This window comes from Mytilus edulis, chromosome 2 (assembly GCF_963676685.1).
Source record: "Mytilus edulis chromosome 2, xbMytEdul2.2, whole genome shotgun sequence".
Classification (NCBI taxonomy): domain Eukaryota; kingdom Metazoa; phylum Mollusca; class Bivalvia; order Mytilida; family Mytilidae; genus Mytilus; species Mytilus edulis.
In genome coordinates this window covers 52,551,171-52,571,271 of record NC_092345.1, presented here as the reverse complement: position 1 = coordinate 52,571,271, position 20,101 = coordinate 52,551,171, and the positions used below count along the sequence as shown (strand labels likewise).

Here is a 20,101-nt window from a genome sequence, read left to right as displayed (position 1 = left end):
CTAAATATAATAAACAACTACCGATGAATAAACAATTCACGCAACCGAAACCAAACATCTTAAAAAAAGACTGACCGTTAGCTTGTAATTGCAAGTTGGATTTTGTTGTTTTTTGTCATGTTCTTTTTTTACTTCCACAGTTTAATAGGTCTAAATATACTTTTTAAAAGCTTTGTTAAGCTGAAGTCCTCTTTATATAAAAAAAAATTACGAGAAAAAAAATCCATGCAAAAACTGTTAAATAAGAAAGAATTAAGAACGTCCATTAAAGATAAATGTACAAACAGATTTAACTAATGAAATAAATATTCCGTATGTTAATCATCATTATTTACTTTGGATTTTATTGAACATCCGGTTCATTATCTAGCACGTTGTCAGTGTTGACATTGGATTATTCACGAACATGTCAAGAGTTCGTTTTATCACAACTGCCAGCCTTTGTGGAGCATCTATGGGAATTGGTTTATTCTTTGGTACCAAATATGAAAAACTGAAGAAGGAAAATAAAGACCCTCTAACTCATTTGTTACCCTTGACTGACACCAAAGCATTATTCGTTCCGTCAGTTTTTGCCTCGTCGTCTATTCCTGCCACTACAAGTACAAGTATGCCTGCAGCTTTTCCACAACCAGTAAATCGCGTTTCAGAAATCATGAAGTTTGGCTTTCCTAGTCTGGATCAAGTTCGATCATTTGACAATTTTGTACTGTCCTATGACAGAAGAAATAGGAATGCCCAATGGGTATTTGAACACATTAAACCAGAGCATGTTATGAAGAATGAAAACATCAAGAGAGGTAAATCAGAATTTCTGGAAGACAACATCATCCACAATTTCTTCCGGGCTACAAAAAATGACTTCAAAAACAGTGGCTATGACAAAGGACATCTTGCAGCGGCAGCTAACCATCGCCACACACAGAAAGCTATGGACCAGACTTTTACTCTCAGCAATGTATCACCTCAGGTAGTTTTATTAGTTTTGGTTCTTTAGTATTTTGCGTACACATATATGCAGGTTTTTGGAAGTCCCTACAGGGTTCTGTTGTAATATACAATAAAAGAAATAATCTTGACAAGCTATTTCGGTAGACTAAAAAAGTATCTTCCATGTAATTACATGCATGTTCAAAATGTATAGAGGTCATCAAGCAAAATTCTTTCTAAATTTATCATAGCTTGATGTATTTTAGATAAAAGCATACACGTACATTTCTGCATATATTACATGTATAACTATGTTTTACAAGTCTGTATATTTAAAGTTAACAGGGATTTTTGCCGAAAAGATAAAACAATCTTTATTAAAAAAAAATCTGACTTGAAGAATGAAGAATAAAAAGATATAAATACATGAAAAGAACACTGACAAATAGATAAGATATTAGAGGTGAAACTTAACCGAATTATAACATATATGTCAACTTATTTTTCAATGATATACAGGGAGGATTTTATTAGAAAACCCAATATTGTATATATTTCCCCCAAATTTTTAATGGAATTAAACCATGTAAACAGATATTTTGTAAATTCGCTTTGTTCTAAAACATTTTGTTTATCAAGAAAAAAAAAAAAAAAAAAAAAAAAACCAGCCTAAACGACCTATCATCTCCAACATAAGCTATATCATTTATATTATGAAACTAAAACATTTAAATATGACAATAATATTTCGTGTTTGTTTTACTTACAATAATTTTGCATTTCATCCAAATTTTAATGAAAAGATTAATTATCTTTAATAATTAAAAATGATCCTAACAGTAACTAAAATATTCATCCTGCTAATATACAATCATGCGGTCCTACACTCTAATATTATTGCCTGTACTACCCAATAAATACAGATTGGAAGCTGTTAATTTACAAGATATACAAGTACACACAAATGTAAGCTAACATCTAATCTATATATAAGAATTAAACAAAAAGCTATAATTTCAAGATATTTTGATAAAGTTTTTGATAATTTTTGGCAAATGAAAACTGATGGGTGATAGGTATGGCCAATGGCTATAAAACTACAAGGACACGCTATTTGCTCTCGAAATGCAACTGAAAATAAATTATTCCAGGTTTACAGTATAGTTTTAATATAATTCATATCTGACTAACTTTTGCCAGAGTTATAAAATTAAAGTTAAGGAACTATATATGCATGACGGTATAGTGTAAATCGACTGTTGCCTTCTCATGAATGTTTACCCCGCACACCATTTTTTATCCATATATACAAAGTGTGTAATATCATCAATATAGAAATAGGTATTTTCAGTTGAAGCCAGGTCATACACTGAAACGTAGCTACAGGTATTAAAGTACTAAATGCTAAAATCATACAATTTTTTTTTAGTAAATATGAGTTGCAAATGTCTATTTGCTTTGTCAAATACGTCTAGCATGTTGTTGGACATGAATTTTCATTCTAATTTATTTTCATTAATTTTGTCAACTTTTTTCGAATAGGTCGGAGAGGGGTTCAATAGAGATGCCTGGAATGATTTGGAAAAGTATGTCCGGGCGAAAGCCAGACAAAGCAGAAATGTGTACTGTTGTACAGGGCCTCTCTATCTCCCAAGGTAACATGCAATACTTTATTTTTGAATTTCTATTAATGAAGAGTTTTATATTAGTTAAATTCATGTTTTCGAAATACTAAATGGATATAGGAAGAAAGAAAACAAGTATTGGTAATTTAATCCTTCCTTTGTCTATGCTATATCTTTTAACCTTTTAGAAATTGTATGAAAAGAGTTTCGGTTGCCTTTTGTCAACTCTTTATATGTGTCCAGTTATAAAATTTAGATGGCAAGTGGTCGATCATTGCCGTTGTAATTTTCCAAGAATGTCTATTATAGATAGCTGTAGAAGTTAAATTATCATGCACAAAAAGAAGCAGCAAGCCAGTGGCGGATCCAGATTTTTTTAAGTGGGGACCCACTGACTGCTTAGAGGGGGCCCGCTCCAGTGATGCTTCAATGATTCCCTTTATAATCAACCATTTTCTCCCAGAAGAAAGGGGCCGATGCCCCCTGCTCCCCCTAAATCCGCCTCTACAAGCAGTCTGTAAGGAATATTGAGTACATATGAACACCATCATATCTATACTGAAAACTCATACATTTTCCGTAAACTATAAAAAAAAATCAGAACAATAGTCAATAGACCCGTTTTTGCAACATAATTGTTTCGTTTGAATTACAATAATGAAATGTGTTTTTCTCGTTTCTTTGAAGCACATGTGTTTTCGTACATGTATGCCTACATAAAACTGGTAAAGTGAAAAATGTATTGAATTTACAATTTTTTAAATGATGCATAAATAAATAAAAAATAAAAGGATGGGTATCTTTTTGTCTTTGATTTCGGTGATATGTGGAAAAACATGTGTTTCTTCGTTCAAATGATTTTGGTTTAGTTTTTCATAGTACATAATAATGACATTTACCATATATGTACAGAGTGGAGTTTTTGTTATAAATTTGTTTCATCTTTGGTTTGACTACTCAATTTTTTGAATGTGTTTACGAAGATGATAAAACTATTAAACCAAGTAAAAACCAGTAGAGAACTTGGTGCTTTTCTGTCACTGAGATCTTCATTCGCACGAATTGAGCATAATGGAGAGGAATTTTGGTGTAAACTTTTGAAATCTGCTCAAAATGTTTCTTTTTTCACGAAGTTGACAAAGATAGACTTAAAAAAAAAACCCAGTAGATATCTGCTACTTTTCCGTCTGAGATCTTCATTTGTTAAATTCACAAAGTCAATAGAGCAGAACATAAACATAACCATACACTATATATTTTTTTCTGAAAGCTTATTGAAATAACAAAAAAAAAGACATTTAGTACAAACAAGAGACAGCAACCCAGCAACATAAAAACCCCAGATTGATGTTTACGCCACATTCAGCATTATTGTGCTATTTCATGGGGGTCAGTCTTTATGATGAAGGAAGCTAGAGTTCTCAGAAAGAACCACAGACTTTCGATAGGAAAACTGACAATCCAAGTCAACTAAGATTGGAGTCGAACTATCCTGCCACTTGCCGGATTCGAACTCACAACCTTAGTGTTGACAGGCTAGTACGTTAACTACATAAACAACTCTGCCACCGAAAAAAACACCCCCAAAACAAAAGACATCTGACGGTGTCGCTTCATGGGTTACAATTATGTCGTTTGGTAGTATGTTTACATGGAATTGGATAGTTATTCAGATGAAGTAGATCACTTAAATACATGTATGTTATTTTATTTTTGCAGACGTGAAAACGATGGCAAAGTGTATGTAAAGTATGAAGTAATTGGTAAAAATAACGTAGCCGTTCCAACACATTTCTTCAAGGTTATGTTGATAGAAAATAACCAAGGACAGTATGAACTTATGCCTTTTGTATTGCCGAATCAACCGCTACCAAAAGATGTTAAATTGAAGAAATACCTAGTACCTCTAGAATCGATCGAAAGGGCAGCAGGATTTTTATTATTTGACAAGATTCCAAGAAACAATATTAAAATGATAAGTGGTTGAAACATATGATGATTCCAGGTGAATAGACTTGTGTTAATAAATTTGAAAGATATAACGTAAAGAGAAGAGTTATAACTCAATGTTGACTGCTGTACCCCTATTTTTGACATTTTTACCTACTATGTCTGTTTGTTTTTTTCACACATCATTGTGAATATAATGGAATTTTAGGCGTCTGTTATACACGTGAGAGGTTTAGCTAGATTTAAAACCAGGTTTAATCCCCCATTTTTACATAAGAAAATGTCTGTACCAAGTCAGGAATATGACATCTGTTATTCATTTGTTTGATGCGTTTGAGCTTGTGATTTTACATTTGCTTAGGTACTTTCCGTTTAGAATATTGCTCAGAATTCGTGTTTTTTGTTATTTTACTTTTTGCCTATGAACAGAAAAATAAATCAAGTTTTGCATGTTACAAATAATGAAAGCAAATTGTAGTGTTTGGTCAATTTAATTTTAAGAAAACTATTTTATAGAACTTTTATTCACACAATAATATATAATACTGGGCAAATTCATATCAGAAATTAGCAAAATATATATAACAGAGATGGTATCAACGTTTTCTAAATTTTTCTTTTTATATTTTTTTAATACTGACACAGTATAATATGGCCCTGCAAAATGTATCATATCGTTTATGTAGTCAAAGTCTGATAACTCGGTTTATCGATGATGAATATTACAATACATTACAAAGAAAATCTTTCAAAAAGCGACATTTAGAAAAGTTTTTTTTTTAATTTCTCAGCTGCATAACTGTAAAAGTTCAAACTTTTCAATATGAATTTTGTAATTGGTGTTTTCTACATTAGAAAATGCTTTCACCAAGTTATGAATCTGACAGTACTTTTCCATTTATTTGATGTGTTTGAATTTTTGATTTTGCAATTTCATTGAGGACTTACCGTTTTAAATTTACCTTGGAGTTTGGTGGTTTTGTTAATTTACTTTTTGTTGTAAGACCACTTTTTATTCACCTTTTCAAACGCATTTATTCTTTTGTTGTTGTCTTTTTTCATTTCATTTTTTTATATTCCAGTTTACGTTCATAATTATCATGTGAGACAAATATCTTCTTTCAAACTAATCTGTTTTTGTATGTTCTATTTTGTAATAAAATAAATTTTATGTTCGAGTTATCATGTCGCAATATTCATTTGAGAGTTCCTGTAGCATGTTGACTCTAGGTTATCCTCGGTAAAAAGGTACACAGTTTGACTTATATGCATTACATGTTCAGTATTTTAGAGACATAGAAAGCATAACACACCATAATACTTTAAAGAAATTTATAAAAGAGGGACGAAAGATACCAGAAGGACAGTCACACTCATAGATTGAAAAAATAAGTCATGATTAATTTATATCGAATATATTTTTTAGAAAATTCAAAACCACGAACATAGTTTTTTAAAAATTACATTAGAAAATTATACACATAAATAATATGCTCTGCAGTATTTAGTAAGATTTAACAAGTTTCAAAATACAGTATGCATACTATTATTAACAATTCCCTTTTCTTGTTCAAGTCTGTGAATATAAAAATTATTGATTAGAATGATACGTTTTTATTTTAAGGTTTTGTTGGCCACAGTTCCTTTCGAACCACTCTTGATGTATGTGTATGCTTATCCGGTCTATGAGAGGGTTCAGAATGAAGTGTTTCCGTCTTATTGTCGGAAATCGTGAACTATTGCAAAACACATAATTGTGATTTTAAGATTCACGAATCCTTTTATCTTTTCGCATTTTAATCATTGGTACATATAAAAATAAACTTATACAGCAACATGTTTGAATAAAATCGAAAGGAATCATATGTCTTGCCATTAAAATTTAATATATCTAAATAATTGAAGTGATATTGTTTTATCTTCTGCCATTGATCTTCGCATGTTGTTGATCGTTTCAAACTCAATTGGCAAGTATGCTGTACTTGGTTGTTAAAAGGCATAGTTACACTTTTTTAAAGCAGTGTATTCAAAAAGCTTGAATATGAGATTTATTGACACAGTATTGCTTTCCGTTTTATTTGTTTTTACCAAAACTAGGACGTTTTTGAATTTAATTTCATCTTTTCGTAACAAGAAAGAGTAGGTTGGTATCAGAAGTTCACTTTTTGTTAAAAAAAAAATTCACAACTAAGACTTGATGCCTTAACAATATTTTTTACCTTATATTACAAAAAAAAAGTTTTCTACTTGACAAATTTGAATAATTAAAAAAGTCTGGAAATTATAAATATTGTATAATACCATTAACGGTACCAATTTTCCTGCATCAGATGCGCATTTCGACAATACATGTCTCTTCAGTGATGCTCGCGGCCAAAATATTTAAAATCCAAGCTGATTTATACGTCAAATGACAAGAGACATGGTTATAATCATACAAACATAAATTAAATGTAAATGTATTGTATCCTCATGATCATTTATACACTTTTAAAAGTTTGACATATCTGGTGCTGTGTTTTTCTTTAAGTCTATTTCCGGTAATGTTGTATCCCTAGGACCAAGAAGGTTAGACCGTTCACGTGGAAGCGTAATAAGGGTATCAGGAACGTCTTGAATGGCACCAGGTAAACTTGTTTTTTCCTTTGATATGTTTAAAATGCCAGGTGGAGCATTGTTTGAATTTGAGGACGAATTTGAAGTTATGGCGGGTTTATCAGGCGCAAAAGATACAGATTTTCTTAATTTATCTTCCCGCTTATCGTCCTCTGTTGGTTGAGGAATTGTGGGCTTTTCCTCTGTGTATGGGTTAATTGTAGCAATTGTCGTCTTTTTCTCCGTAGGTACATTAAAAACAGGCTTGTCATTCAACGCTTCACCGTCTTTAGTCGCAGGCTTCATGATAGATTTTTCTCTCCGGATTCCACTTGTACTATTATGCACGACTGCATTCGTCACTGCTGTTGGCTGTCCAGCATTGACGGCTTGATTTGTCTTATCTCCTGGTGTATTTCCATTTGGAATTTGTCCGTTTTGCTCATTCCCTTTGTTAACTGGTTGTTTCGCCATTTCTCCTGATAAATGCCCATTTGGGATATGACCGTTCAAATCCGCAGCTGTTCTTGGCGTTTCATTCGAAGTTGTTCCTTGCATATTTGCCGAGAATCCAGAAGTTAGCTTTGGTTTTTCTTTCGAGTTACCATTTTCTGGTACGGAATTAGGATCTGAAAAATCTGCATCGACACCACTGGGCGTTGCAGGGGTGGAAGTGCCAATAAAACTTGCACTAAGCTTCATATTATTGTTATGTTCCCGGAATTTATCGGGATTTATACCAGTTATGCTACCCTCTATCCCATCATCATCATCTATGTCTACCATATTTATCATATCGATCTTCTCTTTCTCTTTATGAATTCCTCCACCAATGCCAGAATCCACTGCTTTCCTCATCATTCCAATATGGCTCCTAGGTTTTTTTTGCTCTGAAAGAAATTTTAAATTTATATAAATATCAAATTTGATTACAGAGATAGGCAAGAATAATAGATATCAAACTACGAAAGATGTACGATGAGCAAAAACGCTTTACATAGTGTCGGCGGTAACATTTAGGTCTTTCCACTTTTCGTGGAAAGACCTTTTGTTTTTCTTCTGATTATTTTTTTCTTCTTCTTCTGCCGTCTGAGATGCTTTTTTGTCTTACAACATATCGAATGGATTTTTAGGCTAATGATGTTGTACAGTAATGGGGGTTACAAAACTCACCCTGTGTGACCGAACACTTTTTCTTACAGGAGTTATCTCCCGGCGTCCCCTTTTTCTTGTTATCGCTATATCTCTAAAAGATTTTAGCAAACTGTTTTTACCAAATTGTTCGTCTACTCTTGAGAATGATTTGGTTTATTTTGACTTGAGTAATCAGAAGACATCTTGTGGGGGTTATTTCCCTTTGAAAATTTAAGATAGGCGATTTGTTGGATAAATTCATACGTTATAAGTCGTAGAGGCCTACAGTCCTTTGATATGAAGTCCTTGGTCAATTTGAAGGAAATTGAGGTCAAGCTCAAAGGTCAAGGTCATGTTCTAAATTTTAAATTTTGCTTGTTATCGTTATTCTACAGAAACTGTGACAGTAAATGATATGATGTGTTTGCCAAATAACTGTTTACAATAAGGCACTTCAACCTATTTCAGTCAAAGTGTTTTTGTTAACCCTTATTGGAGTTTTCTCCCCTTATGTATTTCAAATCAGTATTTCTCCACAACCACACAAGTGATTGACCTCCGGTCTTCCGTTTTGAGTTCACTGACCTATGACCCTGACATTAAGATCAAAGTCGAAGGTCAATGTCATGTTATAAATTTTTGAATTTTGCTTGTTATCGTTATTCAAAAGAAACTGTTACAGTTAATGATATGATTTGTTTGTCAAATTACTGTTTACAAAAAGGCGCAACTTCAACCTATTTCAGTGGAAGTGTTTTGGTTAACCCTTATGGGGGTTTTCTCCCCTTATGTATTTGAAATCAGTATTACTCCACAACTATACAGATGAATGACTTGGGGTCTTTTGATTTGAGATCACTGACCTATGACCTTGAAATTGAGGTCAAAGTCAAAGGTCAATTTGACGTTCTAGATTTTGACCTCTGCTAAAAATTATTTTCTGTTCATAATAAAACAATTAAGTCTTCTGCATATACCTATTAATCTTATTTTTTTATATCAATTTGAAGCATCAAATTACATCAACAAGGAGTGACATTTTCTAACATCGTTTTTTTAAATTTCATTCTTATTATCGAGGTGGAAAGACCTTCAATTGTTCTCTGAAGAATTGGTTTTTAATTTATTATTATATTTGTACGTTAAAAACCGATAATCTTCTTGATAATTTTCGTTCGAAATGTAAGTTTGTTTCTTTGATTTCCCCATTTGATTTCCACATGAGATATGCTATCAAAAAACGTTAAAAGGTACTAATTTTACAGAACTATATAACTGGCGGACGGATTCGGAAAAAGAAAACATGAAAAGAGGAAAATTTTCATTTCATAATCTTAGTTTAATTAATTTACCTTCAATGAGTCTCTTCTTTTCATCTTGTTTTGGTTTATAATAAAACTTATAGAACAAGATTCCTGCTACAACAGCAATTATAAGCAGTAACAGTATAACCACAATAGCAATGATGACTCCAGTATTAGATGAGTCACTAGAATCAGTAGTGGGAACTTGAAAAACAAAGAAAAATGTGATAGTATAATAATAAACAGTTCGAATACATATTTTACCCTGTTTTCACTGTGCTCACTTTTCTATATGTATCTCTTTAAAGTGTCTAGTGTCCATATACAGTATTTTCTCAAGAAGAATTAAAAGTAGCTAGGATTATTTTGTACCTTCACGTACCACTATAGGGGCAATTTCATTTCACTAAATATTTATTCCTTTATTAACTACTGTATGTTGATTGCTTCTAAAGGATATTGCATCCACAGTTATTTCATCTTCATATTTGACTAAAACCGACTATTCGGGGTATTAACTTGGACAGCATATATGTTTCAGCCTTTAATCACGATTAATCACGAAATTTCAATTTCTGTTTTGCAACATTCTTGCAGCTCTTTCAAATGGAGTACATATCTCCATCAGAGCTTCTATATTTTATCGCGATTTTCACGAAAAATACTTGCTGCTTACAAGGCTGTTATAGAGCAGGGGGTTCAGAAAGGCAAGTTGGTCATTACTTCGAAAGTGTCAACGGATATAGATAGATATGCAGGATCTTATTATTCTCTTGGAGAACCCAATATCCACTTTAAATTTTGGTGTGTAATATTTGTAGAGTAATATTTTATTTTTGTTGTTATATTTCTTGCCATGGTATTTAGTATGTTTCTTCGAGTTGCAGTTAAGACTGTCTCCTTGTTATCTTCTGCTTCTGTTTCTAGATTGTAATATAGTTAACATTTTAAGGCAACAACATTTATTAGATGGCAAATGTATTCGTATCAGTTGTAAATTTGTATTGGGACGTTCTTGTATTACTCATACAGCATACGTATACATTCTTTTTTTGGATTCCTTTACCATTTGATTTTCATATTCCAGGTTACGAAGAATTTTTAATTTTAGAAATGCATACAGAGAAATATTCTACCGTAACATGACACCATTGCGGACAGAGATCTCATGAGATAATTTCTATAAAATATATTCGAAATCTGGTCCACGGAATGAAATTTATCCAGAAAGTTGCATCCAAGTCTTAAATCTTTGACTTGAAAACTGTGGAGAAATGTTTGCGAAAAAGGGCAACTAGTTACGTCTAGCTTGATTGAAAAGTTAGTGGTACTATCTATGCAATTTAGAATTCCATAAGAACGTAATATTAAAACCATTTCCCTGCTTGACTTCATCGTATTTTTCTATGCTTCGACCCAACCAACCATTAAACCCGTGTCACACATAGCTATGCAACACTCCATCTGCATGTAGCGTTTTAAACGGTTATTATCGTTCTGAATCATATTTGTATAAACGATTGACATTTGTTGTTTGCATATTTGTTATCTAGTTACTAGTACCTGAAGTTGTTACACAAAATCTAGAATTTGTGTTTTTCTTCATTTGAATGAGAATATTATACTTTTTCAATGAAATTATAATACCAATACAAGCCTATTTCTTTGCTAGGAATTTAATTTCAAGCTAGCTCTATATCAAAACTAGGAGTGTTCCATTTTGTTTTTTTATTTGAGTTGGCTACAAAAAGACCACTCTCGAACGGAGATCTTCCGATTTGCAGATGTAAAGCCTAGCGTACCATGTTTACACGCACCGACTTCTACTAAACACACCGTCGCTGCTCGACATCAACTACTAGTACACGTAGTTCATGTCAGATGGCTACTTCATAATAGTTTTCTTCTATAGATTACTTACCACATGTCACTGCAAAAGAGAGAGAAAAAAGAATTATGATTATTACTTGCAATATTTTAAAAATACATATGAGCATAAATATAGCTTATATAGTATCAGCAAAACTAAACTTCAAGATCTAAGGGTAATAGGTAAAGACACATTTGTTGACCTTGGATATATTTTATACAAATATGGTATGTATTGAGTGCCTACATATATTTTATGTATTATATATATATTATATATTAAGTATGAAATATGAAGAAAAAAAATACTTTTGAATGTTCAATTGATGGGTGGCTCAGGTCATGGTTCAGTAAGTGAACTTCACCATTGTCCTAGTTAAAGGAGGGTTTTCCACCCGCTATAAATGTTAACACCACCACAGTCTGTATGCACCTGTCTCAAGTCTCATTTGGTCTTTGTTCAAGAGCTGTGTCAAGGTAATCAACCTCTTATTTTTATATGTCACAGATTTTGGTAAAAACTCTGACTCATTGAAAAGTAACTGTAAATCGGAAAAATAATTAATTTTTTCTGAAATATAACTACATGATTTAAAAAAAGGGAAAACCTTTGTACAAAACCACACAAGATCATGACGTTTATCAAGTCAATAACTGAATATAAAGCACGTAAAATCGCTTTGATTTTAGGTCCAGGCTACATTTCAATATATGAAAAACAGTAGTTAGATTTATGGTTACAAAATATGAATGAAATGGATTTAATAGTTTTTTTTAAAAAGATTTTTTTTTGTATTTGATTAAAAATTGTCGTTGCTATAAATACTATAAGAAAATACATTATAAAGATGTACATTTTAATGTTGTGTTTCTGTTGTGTCGTATTTCTCCTCTTATATTTATGTGTTTCCCTCAGTTTTAGTTTGTAACCCTGATTTGTTTTTTTTCTCAATCGATTTATGAATTTCGAACAGCAGTATACTAATGTTGCCTTTATTCATGTCACCATTTGACTTTAATTTTCATTATTAAAATAATCCAATCAAACTTTCTTGTCTTGATCTTAAAGACAATAACAATCAAAACCAAGGAGTAAACAAAGACTGACAAAACCAAAGGACATTTACGTCAACAGTTATATATAATAATTAAGAAACAACACGAACTCCACTAATAACCGGTAGTGAAATCAGGTGCCCCGGAAGGGTAAGCATTTCCTGCACCGTATACGGCACCCATCGTGTTATTTCTTTGTTCAGTTCGGTAATGATGGAACGTAATTATGACTGAGGAAGAATATCAGATATGATTTCTGACACACTTTTGACATAATGGCCAATCAGCTCAGGATGGCGACCGTAAAATTACTTGAGTTTTTTTTACTGATTTATAGCCCTGTCTTAGCAACTTTTGAGAAAGTAGTATTTCTCGTTCAACAAAATCAACGTTCTTTGAGCTAGCTCTAGAGTAACGTATTAATTGAGACACATATATCTCATATGCTGGTGCCGCTGGGATGTTGTTACACAGAAATGGAAAGTTGACTATAGGAAAATTAAAATCAGCGCGTTTGTCATAAATTTTGGTATTCCACCTACCATCAGTAGTCATTTCGAGAAAAAAAGACTAAATATGAAGCAGATTTATCTGTGTCGGTAGTATCTTTAATTTCAAGTTCACTTGGATATTTTAAATGTAAGTTATCACTGAATCAATTATTATTTAGAGACAGTACATGATCAATATACCGAAAGGAGAAATTAAAAGACTGGGCTAATTTCTTTTCTCCTTTCTGTACTAGCCCTTGGATAAATTCTGCTTTATATGAATAAAAAAACAAATCTGCAAGTAGAGGAGCGCAATTGGTACCCATTTGGATTCCAATAGTCTGTTGGAAGACCAAACCTCCAAATTCAACAAATATGTTGTCAATTAAAAAGTCCAGCATGGCAGTGATATCCTCATCGGTCTATTTTTTCCATTTAAAAATGATTGAAATTCAGAAAATGTAAGAACTATTGCATTATGCAGTCTCTCTACATGAGAAATTGAAGTATTAACACAAGTCCGAATCGAATGACAAAAATGGCATTTTGAAATCAATTTTTTTTACAGACTGTTCCTCAGATAGTACAAACTACATAATGGAAAGGCAGAATAACAAACTGCCATATGCTTGTTAGGTTCAAGACAAAGTAACTGTTAAAGTCAAACACAAAGACAGTTTTCTCAGAAATTCAGAAAATGTTTGGCAACACTGAAGTTTGGTACATATCTATGAATTTTTCATGTGAATTGATTCGTTACTGTTATCGTCCAGAATAAGGATTACATATTTTGCATTGGATGCTGATCAATCAAATCAATTAGAAATAGTTTTTACAACTTGTAAACACACAACAAGAAATTATATACAGCACTCCAATATATATATATATATATATATATATATATATACACTAAATTTACCTTGGCATGATCGTTGAAGCACAATTTTACACCATTATCAAAGACAGTGTTTTGATCTGATTATCCGACATAGCATTTTTATGTGGGTATTTTTGTTGTGTCAATGGATTGCTATAAACACATATGAATCATAAAAGAAAATCTATTACTTATTACTTACGATAAGGCGTTAGATGGAGAAGTCCGCCTGATGTAATTGCTGATTCAGGATACAATTTGGTAGAGTCTGATGGTTTTGAGGTAGCTGTCTGACCTTCATGGCACATACGAATTCTCTGTGACGCTGTTACGTTTGTACTGTCATATTGTGCTATCTATATATATATATATATATATATATATATATATATATATGTAACAGAAAAATTAAATAGAATACAGTAACTGGAATATTGATGTTAGAATGATATACAATTAACAAAATCAGTTGAATGTGATTTTTTTGTTTGTTTCGCAAGAAAGAATATTAAAGTTTTTTTTTTCCATAAATTACGTCTACGAGAATTAATTTGTTATATAAACTAATGGAATAATTTTCATTATAAGATTGATTCTTTGGATAATCGCAACACTGAAATGAAGAAATAAAAAAAACCTGCGGACTCTTGATGGAAGTTTTTTTATTCGAAATTGCTAGTATTGACGTGTCGTTACTACAACTAAACCTGAGTAAATATGAAAAATAAAAAAAAAACATTACAAGGCTAACATACATACATAGTATCTTTTGCTTTAATGCATTGCAAAATAGGTCAGGCTAATTTTTGTGGTTTTTCATTTTTAATGCAGAGTAACATTGGTACATTACAAAACACCCGTAAGCTTATCAAAATCTGGAATACCTTTATTGCTTAAAATCATATATTTGAAACACGCTAAGATGATCTCGTCATGAGAGATAAATCATACAAAACTGGAAAATAAAATCCTCAAAATTCTCGATATCACAAGTTAACGCAAAATTGGATTTCAATCATGAATATGTAATTATTTCGATATATAATTAAGCGCAATGTGTAAATTCAACTGTTCATTCTATTGTTTTAATGTAACAAAGTTAAACTTTACTTTCCTATCTGGTTATGATGGTTGAAGTATTGCATAGAAGTGTAATGAAGAGACTATGTATTTTTATAACTGTTTTAACCTTACCACGCATGCAAATCGAGGGTGGAAATCATTGGATGGGTTTGAATCAAAGTTATACCATGCTGAATAGTATGTAGAACCAGATTCTATATTCACAACACATCCAAAATAATTACTGTCTGAATGTTGGAGAAAATGATTAAATAAAAATAAATTACGTGATTCTTTTGAATTTGCATGTTTTATATATACATGTAATAACAATAGTAAAACTAATCGACATATTTGAAAATCATAAATGGGCGAACTTCAATAAAAGCGTAACTTTCAGACCTAAATAAAATGGAATATCAACATGTCTAAAATTTAATTTCAAGAGTTATTTTGAATACCTCTATTATAGACCTGTTTGTAAACAAAAAGTGCAATCTTAAATATTCTTTAAAATGATATTATTTTCATAATTTACAAGTTTCTTCTAAACACACATATTTTTTGCAATTTTAAATGTTTCTTTTAGACATTCCAGTTTGTTTACTTTAAATACTAGAAAAATCTCATTTTTTTCTGAATTGGAAAATCATTTTTATCAATAAAGATTAGACAGTACTTCACATATGAAGGTACAACTCATGTTACGTAGTGGACATTTTGATGCGTTTCGTAGTGGACAAAACCGTTTCGTAGTGGACAAAAAGTTTCGTAGTTGACATCAACCCTATTATATGTTAATAAAAACATAATAAAAATTGCATGAAACTAACCCTTGTTATTTGTTTAGCACGAATATAATTGAAAAAAAAGATTAAAAAAGACTGCATGGTAGTGGTAGTGTCCACTACGAAACGTTTTTCTCCCGTACTTGTTTCGTAGGGGACCGTTTCGTAGGGGACATATTCGCATGTTTTATTTTTTTCCCCCACAATCCCTATATTGCAATAGTAACAAGACTGATTGTATTCATCAAAGCATTTATTAAGCTGTACACTGATATTTTTTTCATAATTTTAAAACCAGATACTGAAGGAGATTTGACCCGTTTCGTAGTGGACATTAACAAAAATACGGTATCACTCTGGTCCATTTGATGTGCTCAATATTTTTTATCAACAATTTAATTGCCGTTATAAAAGCATCACTTCTTTTGTAAGACCCTAATGTGTATATATCTTGCAAACAAAAATTACATTGATTTTATAAAACTGTTTATTGGCAAATTTTAATGACTTCGTTTCGTAGTGGACATTTTGTGAGGGACACACCTTCTGAAATTAAAAATCCTATATTGAAAGCTGTTTATTAAAATATTTTGTCTCTGAACATACTTTTGAATTATTAAAGAACTTATGTAAAGTAAAAATAAGATTTATTTCTTCATTTTTTTACGATATTTTAGAGTATGAATGTTGAACAGGTGGTCTAGGGACATGCCATTTTGGTTGTTTTTGGACCATTCAGGAGTCAATATCTATCAATCCCTCTAAAAATAAACTGTTTCTTTGCTTAAAAATGTTAAATCTAATTCAATGTACTGACTGCACAAAAAAATTACTTGCAAAGATCAAACACATTTTTTTTAAAGTGGCTGGGACAAGAAAATACGTTTTTATTGAAAAACGCCCAAATATGACAACCTGTGGCCGAACGACTAAACGAGTGCTCAATCAAATTTAAACTGCGGCAGTGTGATATTGCTGACGTTCATGCACGGCGACAGGTTAGACTTACAATTACGTAGAAAATGATATATAGAGAATATCATATGGCTTTTTCAATATCGCATCCGTATCAATCCGAGACACCAATATAATCCCAAGAACTCTGCTCGAGGGATTATATTGGTTGAGGGTTGATATGGTGTGTGATATTGAAAAAGCCATATCATATACACTTTATTATATACGTATACCTCATGTAGATGTTTTTTTATGTAACATGACGTCATACAGATAAGGAGGTTTGAAATGACGTCATACATATTATAGGTTTGACATGACGTCATACAGATTAGGTATTTGATAAAGCCTTTGCAACAGTGACTGCAATCGATGACGTGACGTCATACATATTAAAGGTGTGATAAAGCTTTTGCAACCGTGCTGATATTGATATCATCACGGGTGGCTGATACAGCACGCTTGCCAATGATTGTATTACACATACAATTTATCTGTATTTACTACTAAGTATATAATAAAAACTTATGTCTGTGGAATTGGCGTTAGTTATATTTTTAAAAGGTACTTCATTTATTGTCTGTTTCACTGTACCTTTAGCGTATGAATATAAATATACATGTATCTGTTTTGTTAAAAACGGTTGAATTGACCGCCCTCTTTCCTCTTTTAATTTGAAAATTAAATTTCTATCTTGAAAAGACCAAATACTTCCGTCAAATGGATTCAATTGTGAGACAATGTAACATCAACGAATCCAAAAAATATTTACTTAGTCTTTTTGTTAAATTGTGATTCGCTAAAGGTGTGATATTGTTTACATCATAATATTTCATAAATATGAGTTTGTAGCTGAAGATTGGCCATTATTTGTCAACACTTTGTTAATATTTGATCGTTCTATCAAACCGAAATACTAGTAATATCGCTGAACCTACAGAAATAGTGTTCATTGTATCGGCTTTGTTTGTGTATGAACTAGCTAGAGGTCAAAATAATAGAGGCTGGTCGTACAACGGAAAGAACTGACGTGCGGTTAAACTGCCTTTCAATTTATTTTAAGAACAATGAGAAACGAAAGGATCCACCAAAGATCTCATAACAAAGGCTTATTTGTTAAAAAAATAAGCAATATAAAAACATATCAGAACTTGATAAAGCTATTCAGCAATACATGTTTGGTTTAATCGCTGAAACAGGTAATGTCTTTAGTGATTTGAATAATCATACTTACCAGAAAAAGCTACTTTAAGCTCGTTTGATGCTCCTGTTGCATATGATATGTTGGCTGTATTGAGAGTATCACATGCCGTAATGTTTCCTGTACTTGTATCGCCTAACGTATCTTCGAACGTGAACTTGAAATTACCAAGGAAAGGAGTGGCACACTGTTGCACCGCACTACTTGTATAATCTAAAAGAAGTTTATTATGGATGATTTCCAAGTTAGAATTACGAATTAGTGTAGATTTCTGTATGAATATCGTTAGTGTTGTATATAGTTAATATAAACTAGTTTAGAGATATAATACTTAAAACAAGGCATACCGGTAAGTATGGCGTATAAACTATTACAAACATTTGTTTAAGAGCCAGCTGATGCCCGTTTTCGGCTGTTGATTGCTCTTTGATCGGGTTTTTGTCTCTTTGATTCATTCCCCATTTGGATTTTCAATTTAAACTTTTGATGCACAAAATTCACTAAGTGTTATCAATTTAGTGACTAGTAATAAGTCAAAAATAAAAATAAATCTTGTCAAACAAAAAAATCAGCATTACACAAATTAATTGAGGTAAAATATCACGATTTAAATCATATCTAATGAAGGAATATTTTGAGCACAAAAGTCATACTCAAAGATGGCTGAAAATATGAAAATCGAAAAGATGAATACTTTATACCTTTATGAACCATAACTTGAAAAATTTCTGTTGGCACTGTAGTTGTTGTACATATGTCGTTTACACCTGGTGTTTCCGAACTTAGCTTGGCTATCGTCCTTTCTCCATTAGTATCTACATCTGTAAAAGATAATTTTATCTAACTAGTGTGCATTATTTTCCTGCAATTTGGTTCTTAATGCCTATACATATTAAATAGTAAGATGGTTTTATATCTGCTTTTTTGCTCAGTGGAGATATGAAGGAGAGTCATCGTGTTCTGCTTTCAAACATAGTTTTGTTTTGAAAGACAGACTCAGTTTGTTTATCAAAATCCTTGCAAGAACCTACTTAATACGATGGAAATGTGCTACAAACAAAAATCGCCAATGACTCAAAAATATTTTAATTGTAAGTAGAGCATGAGAAGTGTTTAAATGCAGGATACAGTCGATAAAATTGTTGACAAATATATTAAAATTTGCATGGTTTAGACACAATTATTTCAACCATATATTGATAATCATACTAAATTTTCTTAAAAAATATTTAAAAATCATCAAAACAATTCAGTGGTATTGGGAAATGAAGGGCGTTTATACATACATACCTGCTTGGATGTAGTAATAAAATGAATGTGATGTTATCTGGGTTATTGCCATACATAAGTAATAGTAGTAGTTCCCTGTACCTCCTGATAGGCTTGCCACTACTGTTTCAGTTGTTCTGTGGACAAAGCAAATAGGAATCAACATATCAATATAATAACCTAATCGAACGACTATTATCTACCCTTTAACATGTTTTTAATTTTTAAGTAAGAAGGAGTTGTGATTTTAAACAAAGTGGTATACTTGTATTTATGGATGCAAAACAGGCTTTTTAATATATCAATGCAAAATGAAATATGTTCATAATAGTTATAATATTTATCGCCTTGCATATGTTATAGTTATTGACCAAGCAAGTCGGTATATAGAATTTAATCTGCACAGCTCAGGTGACCCTTATTAACCCGAACGACGTAGGAGTTCGGGTTAAAGGGTCATCCTGAGCGCGTGCAGATTAAATTCTATATACCGATTTGATTGGCCAATAACTGTTTTAACACATGACGTCATTAATTTACGTGAACGTTTTAGATGTGGACGATTTTCCGCAATCCACGGATCCTAAGAAAGGGGGAAATACGACTTTCATTGGTGAGTTTTAAATTGACAACTTTTTTGGGGTTTAGACTTTTTGTAAAATTGCGATTTAATGGTAGATTTTTTCTTAATGTTTCTGTTTAATCTATTCCCATTTTTTTTATTTAATAAGTGACGATTAAGACTTTGACAATTTGAGTACCTTCAAATCGTTGTATGAAAAAAAATCATAAATGAAAGGGTTATTGAGTTTAGATTAATTGCTTTTGAATATCTTTCCATCAATGATGTGCTTTATAGAGAAAGATAAACCGAGGAAGATGTTATATTACCTAAATTTTAAATGTTGAATAAACAGAAAATACGTTTCTCTTTCCAATCTTTTCCTCCCCCTCCCCCAAATTTCTTTGTATCTACTGTATTAATTTTTA

The 20,101-nt window shown here is 31.7% G+C and overlaps 2 protein-coding genes across 2 annotated transcripts; one reads left to right on the top strand and one right to left on the bottom strand.

The window, feature by feature from the left end:
• Positions 1 to 367: 367 nt before the first annotated feature.
• On the top strand, positions 368 to 4,977 carry LOC139512423 (endonuclease G, mitochondrial-like). The gene is made up of 3 exons (XM_071300038.1): positions 368 to 970; positions 2,473 to 2,585; positions 4,275 to 4,977. Exons 1-3 carry the CDS (start codon positions 407 to 409, stop codon positions 4,540 to 4,542), a joined length of 945 nt encoding a protein of 314 aa, XP_071156139.1. The 5' UTR covers positions 368 to 406; the 3' UTR covers positions 4,543 to 4,977.
• A 927-nt stretch (positions 4,978 to 5,904) lies between these two features.
• LOC139510907 (uncharacterized) lies at positions 5,905 to 19,277 on the bottom strand. The gene is made up of 8 exons (XM_071297455.1): positions 19,133 to 19,277; positions 18,544 to 18,663; positions 17,876 to 18,055; positions 15,029 to 15,144; positions 14,037 to 14,190; positions 11,460 to 11,468; positions 9,587 to 9,742; positions 5,905 to 7,990 (listed from the first exon to the last, which is right to left on the bottom strand). Exons 1-8 carry the CDS (start codon positions 19,275 to 19,277, stop codon positions 6,996 to 6,998), a joined length of 1,875 nt encoding a protein of 624 aa, XP_071153556.1. The 3' UTR covers positions 5,905 to 6,995.
• Between the last annotated feature and the right edge of the window lie 824 nt (positions 19,278 to 20,101).

What these genes read in the sequence shown, in the direction of transcription:
- LOC139512423 (XM_071300038.1), top strand. Translation starts at nt 407, where the DNA reads ATGTCAAGAGTTCGTTTTATCACAACTGCCAGCCTTTGTGGAGCATCT. An exon ending in TCAGCAATGTATCACCTCAG is followed by an intron (nt 971 to 2,472) that starts GTAGTTTTATTA and finishes TTTTTCGAATAG; the next exon opens with GTCGGAGAGGGGTTCAATAG. An exon ending in GGGCCTCTCTATCTCCCAAG is followed by an intron (nt 2,586 to 4,274) that starts GTAACATGCAAT and finishes TTATTTTTGCAG; the next exon opens with ACGTGAAAACGATGGCAAAG.
- LOC139510907 (XM_071297455.1), bottom strand. Translation starts at nt 19,277, where the DNA reads ATGTTGATTCCTATTTGCTTTGTCCACAGAACAACTGAAACAGTAGTG. An exon ending in TTATTACTACATCCAAGCAG is followed by an intron (nt 18,664 to 19,132) that starts GTATGTATGTAT and finishes TATCTTTTACAG; the next exon opens with ATGTAGATACTAATGGAGAA. An exon ending in GCTTAAAGTAGCTTTTTCTG is followed by an intron (nt 15,145 to 17,875) that starts GTAAGTATGATT and finishes TCCAACATTCAG; the next exon opens with ACAGTAATTATTTTGGATGT.